General features: G+C 48.2%; 1 protein-coding gene across 1 annotated transcript in view; it reads right to left on the reverse strand.

The window, feature by feature from the left end:
- The window catches only part of AGAP3 (ArfGAP with GTPase domain, ankyrin repeat and PH domain 3), a 119,762-nt gene that overhangs the window by 72,801 nt on the left and 33,093 nt on the right, over positions 1 to 13,868 (reverse strand). The window contains exon 7 of the mRNA XM_068933872.1: positions 10,159 to 10,286. Within this exon, the coding sequence (XP_068789973.1) occupies positions 10,159 to 10,286 (128 nt within the window). The remainder of the gene's footprint in view (positions 1 to 10,158; positions 10,287 to 13,868) is intronic.

Consider the following 13,868-nt stretch of genomic DNA (forward strand, 5'->3'; position numbering starts at 1 on the left):
GCTATCTTGGGAAAGCTGTATCCTTGTCCAGCGACAGGACAAGAGGCAACGGGCACAAACTGAAACCCAGGAAGTTCCAGCTGAACATGAGGAAAAACTTCTTGACTGTGAGGGTGACAGAGCACTGGAACAGGTTGCCCAGAGAGGTAGTGGAGTCTCCTTCCCTGGAGATACTCAAAACCCATCTGGATGCGATCCTGGGAAATATGCTCTAGAGGACCCTGCTGGAGCAGGGGGGTTGGACTAGATGATCTCCAGAGGTGCCTTCCAACCTCAACCGTTCTGTGATTCTTTGTTTCTGCTTTACCTTTTTTGCTGGTAAAACACTAAAATATTGAAATCAATAGCAAAAAGCAGTAATTAGACAGGGACACTTTACTCTGTCGGCTGTAGCCCAGGATTTCAGAGAAGCGTTTCCAGACAAAGGGTCTGGTGCTGAAGGCATGGAGGCAGCTATGAACCCTGCAGCCCTTAATAACTGTAGCTGCATGTCTTCTCAGAGGGAGATGGCTGGGGACACTTCAGCATGATCTCTCTCAAAAACATACGACCAGCGTAGTTAATCCTCTGACAATCTGCTAGGGAGAATCCTCCTTTCTGCAAAGGCTGTCGAACACGAAGTAGCAAGACAGCCCACACCTGTCTAGACTCCCACATAGTTCCTTTCCAGCCTCACCAAGGCAGCTACGATACCATGGTAGATGTACAATCCCACAGCTCAGGTCCTAGCCTCTCTGGTGTCCTGAAGCACAGGGAACCATAAAACAAGCTCATACTGTATGCAGAAGGTGTCTTTACTGCTGGTGTTGAGAGGTTTATCCAGCCTCATGGATGGCACACCTCTTGCACCTTGACTCTGACAGCAGCAGCCACTGCAACCTTAGCTACAGTGACCTCGGTGTCTGAGAACGCATGGGAAAATATGCTATGTCTTCACTAACTAGATTGATTCTAGGGAGACGGGAAGGTCCAACTATCTAGTTTGTGGAGACATCTCAGAGAGACATTTATTTTAGACAAGAAACTGTTCACTCCCATTTGGCTCATGCAAGCTCTACAGACAATGACCTAAAAATGAGCTTGCAGGAGGTTCTAAGGAGCAACATTCATGAAAAAGCATATCAAATCTGCAGCCCAGGATATCATACTAGTGCAAGGCACATGGCAGCCTGAACTCCATTTGGCAGTTCTGCTGATCTTTGAATAGTATTTCAAAAATACGCTGAAGAAATCGCCTCTAAAAGGCTAACAGAGCTCCAGCACCCTTTGCAGAAAGCAGCCTACCTCCTCTTAGTTAACGAGGTAGGATTTGGATGGATCATGGCTGATCAGAAAGGCACCAATTCCTAAAACACTGCAATGAGATAACACAGAAAACAGCCACTACCAGAATGGTTATGTCCACCGTGGGTAAGAGTGAATAGCACCGGAAAAAAAATATACAAACCCCACCTGGGCCTAGGAAAAAAGCCAGCAGAATTGGACTGGCATGGCTGGAAGAAAGAATCTCTTACAGGAGAACCTGACACACAGGCTGAACATCCCTCTGCCCCTTGCAACACCTCACAGCACTAAACGACTACCAAACTTGCAGTGTACTTGTCTTCCGACTTGAAGTAACAGCCACCAAGAAGGCAGTCTACAAAGAGACCAATAACAACGCAATAGTCCCCATGGACCCCAGCTGAACAAACAGAATCTCCTTAGAGAGGGATGCCATGGGCACGTGTGGAGCAAGGATCCACCAGAGATGCTCAGTAAGAAAACACCTATGTGCACACTCTGTACCTGGCAGGGTCTGAGCCTTCTACGACAAGAAGTCAAGAAACATTAGAAATGTGAAAGAGGTTGTACAGGCAGACCAGCAACTGCGAACGACATAGCCCTCTCCTAGAGAAAGGGTGCAACTTGCACTCAGGCTATAGCCTGCCTGATCTTTCGTCAGGGAAAGGGGAAGACGACACACAAAGGAGAACTTCTTTTAAGAGAGGAAAGAGCCATCCAAAAACAGCCTGATTTCTCTCTCTCTGAAGCAGAGCAAGGAACTTCTGACTCATGGTAGCTAGATGTGTTGCAGAGAAATCTGACCACAGAAGAGGAGTCTGATGATGGACCTCCTTCAAAGGCCTCACGTGGGGGAGCTGACAGCTACTTCCAAGAAGCTGAGGTGCTTCCACTCGTCAGAGCTACCCCAGGCTCCGGAACAGCTCCAGAACAGGACAGCTCCAGAACAGGACAGCTCCAGAACAGGACAGCTCCAGAACAGGCTTGCCCACAGATAGCACAGTTGGCCATGTTATCTGCTGTTTGAAGTTAAGCTAAATACCCTTCCACAGAGGGGAGGAGAAACCTGTGGGCTAGGCACTCTGCCCTGACAAAACATCTTCGTTAAAGGCCACTGTCTCCAGATGGTTCTGAAAGAACCTAACACCACACCTGGAGAAAGGGCAGCCCAGAGTCGCAGATCCTCTGCAGACTGTCCACCTCTGCTCACCTCTGCTCTGGGGAAAGGGACCTTGTACCACATGGGATCTGCTGGGTTGACACGCTGCCTGCTGTCAGCCTGACAGCAAGCATGGCTCAAAACGAGGAGCAGGAGGCTGTTTAGCCCCGCAGCCTTCAGCAAAGCCTTGCTGTGAGCAGGTGGTTTCCCTGCAAGTGCAAGACTCAGAGTGTCTGAAATGCATCCAGAGACAGGAAAGCTGCTGGCACCCTGAAATGCAGAATGAGTGGGAATCTGGTCTGCTTACACTTCTCCGCATGTAAAGGAGGCTGGGCACTCTGGGCAGGGAAGCGAACGTAGCCAAGGGCACTCTCCTGAGGCCACGCAGCTGACAAACCCTGCTGAAAGACACATTTCTGCTGCCCAGCCCTAGAGGAGGAGGGACTATCAGGGACATGGAGAAGCAAAGAGAAACGCCATCCTGCCCGTGACTTCCGAACCATTAATCAGAGATAATTCCTGTAAAGCACAGATACCACACTGCATAAAGAAGTACTCTGCAAATGTAGTGATGAAAGAACAGCTACCAAGCTGAAGAGAATTCATTGGGACAACTCACATGCATGATCAGGAATAATAAAGCCTGTACAATCAATATTTAATGGATGCATAATATGCGAAATATGTCAAAAACCAGAAAAAGATTCAAAGTGTGAGGGAAGAGATGGTCAAAGCTGCAACATACAGACTTGCTATCCAAGTAGTCGAGCGAGATAAGGCAACCAGGAGTCCAAAACACACTCTCCCAGCTAAGCTCTGAATATTTCAGTAACTCAGTCCATTTATGAAGCTATGACTGAGAGAAGGATTCAGTTCAGAAGAGGCTACAGAGTTTGAACCCCTGCCATAGCAGCTGGGACTAATCCTATGGCTGCTAGGTGATGGACACTAAAGCTTCTAGGAAGGAATCTTGCTAAACCGTGTTTTATATTTTACATACTCCCTGTAACCTTGTTTTCAATTTTTGCCTTGCTAGAATAAAACTTCATTTTCTTTAGCCCATAAATTTGCCTAGTGTTGGGAACAAGTCAAGGAGTGTCTTTCTTGCGGGGCAATGAACACAAGCAATTGAGCATGCGGGCATCCCATGGACATCCAAGCCTCAAGAAAGGTGCTGGGGCTGAAGGTTGTCTCACATCAAGCTACGAAGGCCAGTGAGGGAGCTGGTACCATCCAGTAAGTGCTGAGGGCAGAGGAGAATGCGAAAAGCAGACAGCAGTGCAGACTCTGGCTACATAGGCAATCCTGAACCATCACACTGCTCAGCTGAAGCAGAATGCTCAGGAGGAATCCAAGAACCCAAAAGACATCACAGAAGGGGGGAGAACCACGACAAGAGGGCATGTTTGGGCAAATACTTCATTTTTGCTCCTGGCAGCTATTGTGCTGATCTACCTAAACAACCACTGGTAGTCTCCATCAGAATCAATGAATACAGTGGAAGTTGTAAGCTTAGTAGAACACATGCAGGACAAATCCTTCCCATTAGCGTGCAGTGGGTGGATAACTGTATACATCAAAGAATGTCAATTGTGCTATAGGGTGCTTGTGCATTGGAATAACTCAGGTGAAGTTAAACTGTATTAACTTTTGGCAAAAAAAGGCGTGAGGTGAAGCAAGGGAGTGAAATTTGGGAAGGGCTCTGAAGGGAAGAGTGCAAACAAGCAGAAGCCACTGACTCAGCATTTGCATAGGAACAGGGAAGAAACTAGAGAATGTACAGACCACGAAATCACAGTGGAGCACCTCATGAGCTGAATTAGCTACTGGATGCAGGCTTCCACAAGGAAATGCAAAGGCCCATTGCTTGAGCTGCCGAAACACGCATGCTGACTGAACTTTGGTGAAACACGTTGCAACAGGCAAGAAAAGTTCCTGTTACCAAGCACAGGTTAACTGCAGTTTGTGTTTCATTTCAGTAGCGAACTTTTAAGTTTCTAGTACTTTTATCTGTTCTCCTTAACTAAAGTTTTGATAAATAAACCTCTTCTTTTTTTTTTTCCAATGAAGATGCTACACAATACTGTAGACCAAGGCCAACTAGAGTGACACTCTTAAATTGTGATGCACTGTCCCAAAAAGGGAGATCAGCAGAGCGGAGCACACGGGCCAAACAGAAGGACCCAGCGACGTGCTCCGAAAGGCCAGGGGACCTGGCAGTTCACTCTACTAGCCTGCAAAGATTCAGTGTGGGGTGCCTGTGTTACCTCCTGCCAGCGTCTGGGAATGAGTTCCCTGGCAGAAAGACAAACTTCCATCCCACAGCAAACAGGCAACGGAGACTCATCCCACAGCCTGGGGTACTCCTAAAGGCATCTCAGAGTCCCTGAAGAAAGATGGAGAAAGGGGTAAGAACAGTAAGGAAATCCGGTGGAATAACTCTCTCTGAGTGCTGCAAGAATCCACTGGCCCAAGAAACTCCCACCCACACCCCGAAGGCAAAGGGCAGGCAGCTGCCAAAAGGGAGCAAGGTGGAAGGTAAGGCCAGGTTGTGGAGCGCCCAAACCCATCAGACCTGCTCGCCCTGTCAGGGGTGCGGGCAGGGCACAGGCAGAGAGAACCCAAAGCAGCAGATAAACAAGAGTTTTCCTAGGGGACTACAGGGCCCTCTAGGATCTAAGGTGCCTTTAAACTGATGCCAAAAGCAAACTGACTTCCTGTGAGTTGCTGGGAAAGGTCCAAGGAACCTAGTGGCTCTGAAATTCCTGAGGGCATTCTGAGCACAGAGAGCTCAGGGCTCCCAAGGGTTGATCCTGGCCCTTTGGTGTCTCAGAAGACCAGAGAGATGCTGAACAAGTTACTTAAGAGTCACAGACCTGATGGACACATCTGGTGCATTCATCTGGTGCCTGTGGAAAATCCTGACCACCAGATGACCTTTTACTACAGTTTCCATCAAAGCAGAGAACAAGGGAACAACATGCTCTGTGGCAACAGGCACTGCTACGGAGTAAAAAGAAAAAAAAAAAACAACCCAAAACTCCCAAAGACTGAGGTGAAACCAGGGCCTCTGGCTAGTTCAAGAATTGCTTCATAAAGAGGAACCTCCACTGCGCAAGGCCATCACAACAGCTCTCACAGCACCACCCTCTCAGAGCCCTGCCAGCTTGGGAAACTGGCACAGCACTAAGGTAAGGACACTGGCCCCCACCTCACAACAGGATGAAAAAGTCCTCCTGGACAGACGGAGGATGTGATCACCAGGGTCCTCTTCTCTCCCAGCAATTGCAATGAACTGGCTGGACTGTCAGGAGACCAGACAAGCAGCAGCCATTTCCAAAATATCAACCTTGAAAATCAAACTGCTTCCAGAAAAGATGTCCCTGGTACTAGAACGAGAGGCAGGGCTGGTGCCCAGCTCCTGCCTGCTGTAAGTAACCCTTTGTGGGAACCACTTGTTCCCATTTCAAGGAAGACCAGTGCCATCTTCACCGACAGCTCCAGATACAGAGCCTGGTACAACTGTCCCTGCCTGCGTAGGCCAGGAGATGAGACCCTGAGCAGAATACCCTTCTCATCTCAACAGCACTGCCATCTCTCCTGGGCACAAGGCTGTGAAGGGAAGCAGCCCCTGACCTTAGCTGCAGGCAGAAGGGAAGAGGGACAATTCAGCAACTGCTGGAAGGAGGGACTCCAACCAGCGGGAAGGGTTTCCCTCAGAAAGGCAGCCTGCCAAGGGAAATGAAACAATGACAGAGATGCCATTCTCTTGCCATAACTGACTGGAAGCAACAGAGCAACTGCTGTCACCACACATGGCCAGTGTCTGCAGGCAGCATCCCTCAACACCCCAAAACAAGGCCGGCAGGGACAGAGCTGTGCACAAGCTCCCAGTGGCTCCTGCTGGCCAAGGGCTCAAGACGCAAATGCCAGTCCTGATGTTCACTCAAGCAGCACCCAGAAAAAAAAAAGAAAAAGAGATTCTCCTGTTTCCAGTGTCTGTGCCTTTCTTGAGTACCCCAACACCTAGTGGCAGTAAAAGATAAACAGAAGCACCTAATTTGTATTTTGTTTGGCATCTTTCCATCTCATTTCATGCTGAGTCCTGTGTTCCCCTCTTCCCTGAGGTCCTTGTCCCTGCCTCAGTACCTGCTCTCAGGGTTAGTGAAGGCAAGTCAGAAATACTGGAGTGAGCCCCTTCAGCCTTAGAAAGGAAAAGACACACCATGGCACTCTTCTGCAAAGACCTTGTCACTCTGTTTTATCCTCCTTGATGGTGCACAGTCTGCTCATCCCTTCCCAGAGCTCCTTCACCTGGTGACTCCATGCCTGGGCCGGAGCTCACCTCCCAGCAGTAAGGCCACAGTCACTCAGTCCCACAAGAGGCACCAGCACTCCCTGCACCCCACACCTGGACAGCAGCACCCTCGCTCTGCAGCTCTGTCTGCATTGAGCGCTCTCCTGTGCTAGGGACAGCTGCTCCAACTCGTGCTGGAGCCTGTACCTTTCAGTGTGTCACCACCACCACAGCGCAATCTTTGAGCAGTCTCTGAGCAGAAGTTCTGGGCTCTTTTGAGCCCCTGCTACAACAACTGCTGTGACTGATAGCTGCCAGTTTGCTGTGCTCAGTATGGGATGTGTGTCCTCCTGCCACGGCAGCGTGCCCATATGCACCTGAATGCACAGGCTGCTCTGTCCAGGTCCATTTTAGACATGTCAGGGATCAATTAGCTTGTGTTTCTCAAAACCACTTGGATTTTCTCACTGAGGTGCTGGGAAGCAGTTCCAGAGCCTCACTGCTCAGGTCAAATGAGAATGAGGAAATACTTCATCATATGTTGCAATCACTCATCAGTTTCATTGCTTCATGCTCTATTAGAAGTGCTTTTTGTAATGGAGGAGAGATGTGTAACCACAAAGCAAAGACTGCTGGAGCAGGCCACTGGGAACTGAAAGGGTCTGTGCTCCTTGGTGAATCCACAGACGATCCAGGGAATGCAGATTAACTTTGATCCCCTCTGTGGCATAGAGATTTGTTCAGTGTGAGAGGCACACAGCTTAAGACAGGCATAGAGTATGTCCAGGGGAGGGAGGACAGAGACAGCATAAGCTCCAAAAGGACATGGCCTACCATTTTTGTTGACACTGCTAGAGTCCAGGCAATCAATGAACATTTATTTGCATTGGTTTCCCATCAAAAAACTCTGGTTCCCACCAGAATAACCTAGGCCTCTCTGGTAAAGCCATGGGAGCACAGCAAGTGCTGTGACTTAAAGGTCCTGTCTCAGAGTCAAGGAGCCAGCATTCACCTCTACACAGAAGTCATCAGCAAGCTGCACTGAAAGAGTATTTTGCTACTATGTTATGAAGAAAAGGAAAGTAAGGAGGCTTCTGAGCAAGAACCCTTAACAAAGCTCAGGACACGCAGACACTTCTTCTGATGCCCAATCTCCGCTTTGTCATGGCCAGTCTTAAATCCTCCTCTTTTGCTCTAGCACCTTCTTTTTCCTCACAAGTTTTTTCCTTTCACAGCTGTTTTTCAGATGTCAAGTTTTGTCCACTGCAGTCTTCATTCTTCTAAGCTAAGCAAGCCAAGCTCTTTATTTCCTCCCGTATTAGGATCTCCTTTCCCTCCCACTAGCATTTTTCTGTTACTACTCCAGTTTGAATGTATACTGAAACGTGAGTGTCTGGTATGAGACTGAGGAGTCTGCTATCACCACACCCCGCACAATGAGAAACACATGTTTATCTTCACTACAAACACATTGCCTGGTGCAGCAAGCAGGTTAGTAAACTTTTCTTAAGACCCTTTTCTCATATTGTGGACATCAAATAAAATAAAATATTAAACAAGTGTACAACTTGTCCCTGAGGAACATCACCCTCGGCCATCTTTCACCCTGCTCCCACTTTCAGTACAATCTGCCTCTCCTTCCCAGCCAGTCTTCAACTATTTACAATCAATTCTTCTGCTAATAAAAATACTCGAGATATATGTATGTATGTATGTATGTAGGTATGTAGGTATATATGTATATACACATACACACACACACACACTCAAATTTGCATTTTCTCTGGACTTTGCTCTTCACCTTGGGTGCCCTCTATTAAACCTTTCAAAAAATGCCTGTATCCTGCCACAGTGCAGGGCATAGTATGGCTGCACGTGTTTTGCAATCAGCTATGCTCACTCTGCTTGCGTCCCAAGCTTGCTGGACACAAGAAAGCTGTGATCAGAAAGCTATACCGCTTCATTAGGCAGTTCTGGCAGTCAGCAGGACTTAGCACATTCACTTGCACGTTTATACAAATTGGCTAGTGTTCAGGTGGCCTGGAGCACCAGGAAGCTGGCACAGGTCTCTGCAAAAATCTGTAGAGAACTACTTGCAGTCCAGCATTAAAAACCTATGCAGTCAGTATAGACTGTATAGCAACAATCTCTCCTGCAGTAGTGTATCAAAAGCTCGCCTGGGGGCATGACAGACTCTGATACACCCTAGGGCTCAAAACCAATCCCCTTATGAAAAAGCAGTGCCAGTCTGGCATAGCCTGTTTTGCTAAACTTGCTTTGCATTTTCTTTGTTTTACATTTTCCTCTCAGTCCTTAAATACTCTCTTCCTAAAAAACTGTTTCAAGCTTTGCTTACTAGCGAGGAGGCTGAGGAGCCATCTCCCCTCGTTCATTAACAGTTGCTACTTTTGCTGTTCTCCAGTCTGAGAGCATCATGCCAAACAAGACAAATTTAGTGAAGTCCTTGCTATAGATTCTGTGATTTCATATGCCAGCTGCTTCAGAGCTGGAATATGTTGGCTTGATTGCCCCTGAGAAACAATCACTCCCAGTTTTTCATCTTCCTCTTTAGAGAGCCAGCTCAGCATTTGTGTGCACATTGAAAACTGAAGCAAAGCATTAATGCAATTATGAGGCTACCCAAAGGATTTCTTTTGCCAGGCACTCACCATGGCAGCCTGTTTTGCTTTCTGACCTGCTTCTCCTGTATCAGTTCTGCCTCCTCCAAAGTCACAGAATGAATACATCTGGCTTCACTATCTCCCCGGCATGGAGACCTTGGGAGTCCCTGCCAAGCTAACTCTGTGCCTAAAACACAGCAAAGAACCCTTCTCTGGCAGAAAGGGCAGCTTCCAGAGAGCTCCTTCCCCTTCTGTGCTACTGGGGTCCTCAGAAAGTCCCACCACTGAATCCACCCTGCTAAACACATCCCCTAAGAAGTCCATCTGCATACGAATACATGACCACCAGCTTCCTGCTTTCAGGGGAAGCAGGACCATCTATGTTCATCTATGTCTGCCTACATCCCATTCTATGGGGCAACTGTCCTGCTTTGCCGGGGCAGCCAGGCTGAGGCCTGTTTCACAGACCTACGTTCTGCTTTGCCCAGGAACTTCTCTACACAGGCTGCTCATGACTCAGTGAGTGCCTCTAGAAGCACTCCACAATTTCTGGAGACCATGTGAGCCAGATCTGATGGTTTATACACGGAGCTTGATTTCAAGGCAAGCAATGAGCTGTTCTGGGCTACAGACAGAAGCTCCCAGGGTGACAACCACTCTGCTGTTTCCAAAAGCTACTGCAGGGCTTTAGTGCGAGTCTAGTGCCAGACTAAAGAAGCTGTTTAGTGAGTGAAGAGAACAGCGGGGGTGGGGAGAAGCATATGGGGTCCTGGGCTTTCCCTGTTCCTGTTTCCCACCTGGTTGATGTGAACCGAAGGAATGGAGGCCGCAGAGACAGACGAATGGCTGGGTGAATTGGGCAAGGACTTGCAGGGACCGATGGAAAGCTGCTGTTTCTTCCGTAGAGCCACCACCTTCTGAGCCACTGAAAGAGGAGAGAAAGGGGACAGGGTCAGAGTCCAGAACACCCTTTTCCACTCCCAAATTTCTAGAGTGCTTCAGTGAGACCCAAACCCTTCTTCTGACTGAAGCCAACATTTAGGGCTCAAACTGTGCCATCCTACATCAACAAGGAGGACTTCTGCAGAACATCTAACCTCGTTATCCCATTGCCTGCCTCTGCTACACAGCGTGGCCATAAGTGACAGTATTTTGCCAGTGGCTGTTCCAGCAGGCAGCAGGACAGGCTCTCCGCATTCATCATGCTGAGCCACTGAAGGCTGCCTGCTCTCTTGGGTCTCACGTGAAGCAGTGACACCACGTGGATACCAAAAAGCCGTGTAGAGCCCTAGGCTCTTGTGGAAGAATTCCTGGGTAGCCAGGATCACTCCTCAGTCATCTTCTCAAAGCAGGAACCAGCACATGCTCAGCATCTTACAAATTTCAGAGAGCTGACCAGGATGGAGATTCTGGCAGGTGCTGCCTGAACTGAATAGCCTGGCAATGCCACTTCCATCACCTTGGGCGCTTGTCACCAACCACTCTCTCAGTTCCTGTGACCTCACCGCCACATCCCAATGGCCCAAAACTGCATTTCAATCTTTCCAGATCTTCCACCCTTTGAAGAAGAAAACAGCTTGGCGACAGAACATGACAGCAAACAAGCTGAGCCGCTGGGGAATTCAGGAGAGTACGCTGCCATTCCTTTTTTTCTTTTGCATATTGGCCAGGTACCCCCATAATCACAACACAGAATCTTTCAGACGAACAAAGCTGAGCCATTGGGAATATCACATTTCCAACCCAACGTGCTTAATATACACCCTTGCCATAAAGGGGCTGCTACATTTCCTTTCCAGAAAGACGGAAGATGCTGCACCACACACATGGTGTGACTGAACCCATTCAGAAAAGTGAGCCACAGATAACAATCGCAAAATCCCGCCACCTCACAGGAGCAGGTGCAATGTCCTGTAGAGAGAGTCTACTGAGCCACCACTGCTACCTGCTTGCCTGATAAAGCTGGGAGCCTGACCAGACTCCCAAGCCAAATGTTAGTCCCGTAAATGGCAGGAATTCCTCCTCCACCCACCAAACGCACAATATTAATCTGCCATTTCCCCCTGCTAATCTCCCTGCCACACCCTCCCCTGGCCAGCTTCATCCACTGTTCTCCGAATAAGCCGGCTTGTATTCAAACACTGGCCAGGCACACCACAGAGCCAGGTGATCTTGGCAAGTCCCTAACAGTGCAACACTCCTCTGTGCTGGCTGCCTGGGAGAAGCAATACACAGGACTGGCAATGCTACAGGGATGAGACGTGTCTCCAGCTGAGACAATGTGGCCCTCAGGACTAGAACATTGTGGCCACAGCCCAGTGGAGAGTCTGCTGGATGACAAAGAGCCTTAGGCCTTCTACGGGGAGCTGATCTCCAGGGTGAAACGGCAGACCTGGAGATGAAAGCAGCAAATCCTTGGCCTAAGAATCCCTCTGTTTCTGTGAAGCTGAGAGGAAAGTGGAAGAAACTGCTGATTCAGCAGTGAATTTCTGCCTACTGAAAGCAAACTCAATGCAGTGCCATGTGATGTCTGCAAGGCATGCAGATCCCTGATCACAGTCAGGTATGCAGGCTAAGGCTAAGCTCACTTTTTATACCATTACTGCACACAGGTAACAAGCTGTCTGTTTCAGAAATATCCCAAATTTATACTCAACTCAATGATAGGGAATAGGGATGGCTCACTGAGCTAACACTAGCAGTTGTTGCTACTTTCAGTCTCCTCTTGGTCTGCCAGAGATGGAATCTATATATGTATTCACTATTGCAGTGACCTTATGTGCTTGGTGAAGAACTTCATGGAGCAGAGAAGAGCGGTGCGTTTATGGAGTAGCAGCGGTGGAGCAAGGGAATCCATTTGGCAGGCACCATTATAGCCTATGGCAGAGCCCCTGCCTCTCTGTGTCTGACATTTTCTTCATGGCTGGCTTTGACTTGTGAAAGTCACAAGGAGGGAGTATCAGGGTGCAACTTCTTGTTTTGTAGACAATAAAACACAGACTGCTGACCAGATAAAGGCTTTTTTCAGTCATCCATTGTTATTACACATGCATGAATACAAAGCTCAGCTGTGGTGTCAACCTTTGTCAAATGCCAAATGGCAGCTGTCCATGGGAAAAACCTGTGCGGCAGACCAAAGGGACATGGAGTGTATGCCTTGAAGAATCTCCCTGCCTTCACCTCTTCCATGAGAAGAGAGTGTTTGGTGAAGAAAGGTGACAGAACTGAAGGCCAAGATCAAACTGATGAGCTATGCTTTCCTGCGTAACTGTGTTTCGCAAAAGGCACCTGCTGAATGCGCTGCGCCTTCCACCTCTGGAACCACCAGTCTCCACATCTCACTGTCCTGGCTCTCTTCTGCTTACGCTGCATCTACTCTAAGTCCTTCTCCCCCTTCTTGGGCAGGATAAGATCTGTCTCCTGACTCTTAGACTAATCAGTATCTCCAGTGCTTTGAACATGTGGACCTGACATCCCATCAGCCCTGGAAAGCATGAGATGTTGGAGTGATCACTATAAGAGAAAATTTGGAGAAAAAAGGTTAATAGTTACAATGACAGGTCACTTAGCCTCTGGAACACCAAACTTCATATAATGTTTGTTTGGCATTCCAGAATCTCTCCAAAAAGTAGCCCTTCCCGAGATGTGGAAATGAAAATTCACGTATTGTGTTAAGGTGAATCCCAGGAGGGCATCAACCACTTTTTGAGCAGCAGCATCTCTGAAGCACCATGTCTGTTATTTAACAGTTGCTCATTGTGAAAAGCTACAGCACAGCAAAAGTATGAGGTTAGAGTCCTAAGCTAGCATTAGACTTACTCAGTCAGACCGTGTTAGACAACCATAAGTACGTGGGAGAAAATTTTAAAAAGTGTATTGTCGCAGCACAACTGCAAAGTCAGTGGGCTCAGTTCCTTGGGCTTTGCAAACACTTCACTCAAGCAGTTCAGAAAGTGGTGTTACCTTTGCCATACTCACACTTGGGGCTGGAGTCTACTGGGAAGCAGACCTTAGAGCAAACACACAGACAGCTCATGCCCCAAGACTTGAAAACTCCAGTTCTGAAGAGACTTACAGAGACCCAGGTGTCTTCTCTCCTTCTCTTAAACCCAGAGTACCACGATACAAGGAGCAGAGCCGGCTCATGGACAGCAAACTCAAAAGATTCATGGTTGTATTCAAAAGTCTCTTATTTTGCTTCTACGAGTGACTCTACTGCATATGAGTGTCTACTGTATATGACTGTATAGTACTGTCTATGAGTGACTCTCCTGTATAAAAGGGACATGAGTGAGGGCTTAAGGAGCTTCTTCCAACCAGAAACAGAGCTACCCCCTCAAACTGACCTGGGTTCTGGATGCTGGGATGGAAGGGTGAGGGGCAGCGATTTCACATATACAAGCAAGCATGTGGAAGTTGAGAAAGCAGCTTGGAAGATTTACTTGCAGGACAGGATAATATTGATAGCCACTGCCGCCTTGGCCACTGCTGTCCTTGCGAGAACTCC

Source organism: Struthio camelus, chromosome 2 (genome assembly GCF_040807025.1).
Source record: "Struthio camelus isolate bStrCam1 chromosome 2, bStrCam1.hap1, whole genome shotgun sequence".
NCBI lineage: Eukaryota > Metazoa > Chordata > Aves > Struthioniformes > Struthionidae > Struthio > Struthio camelus.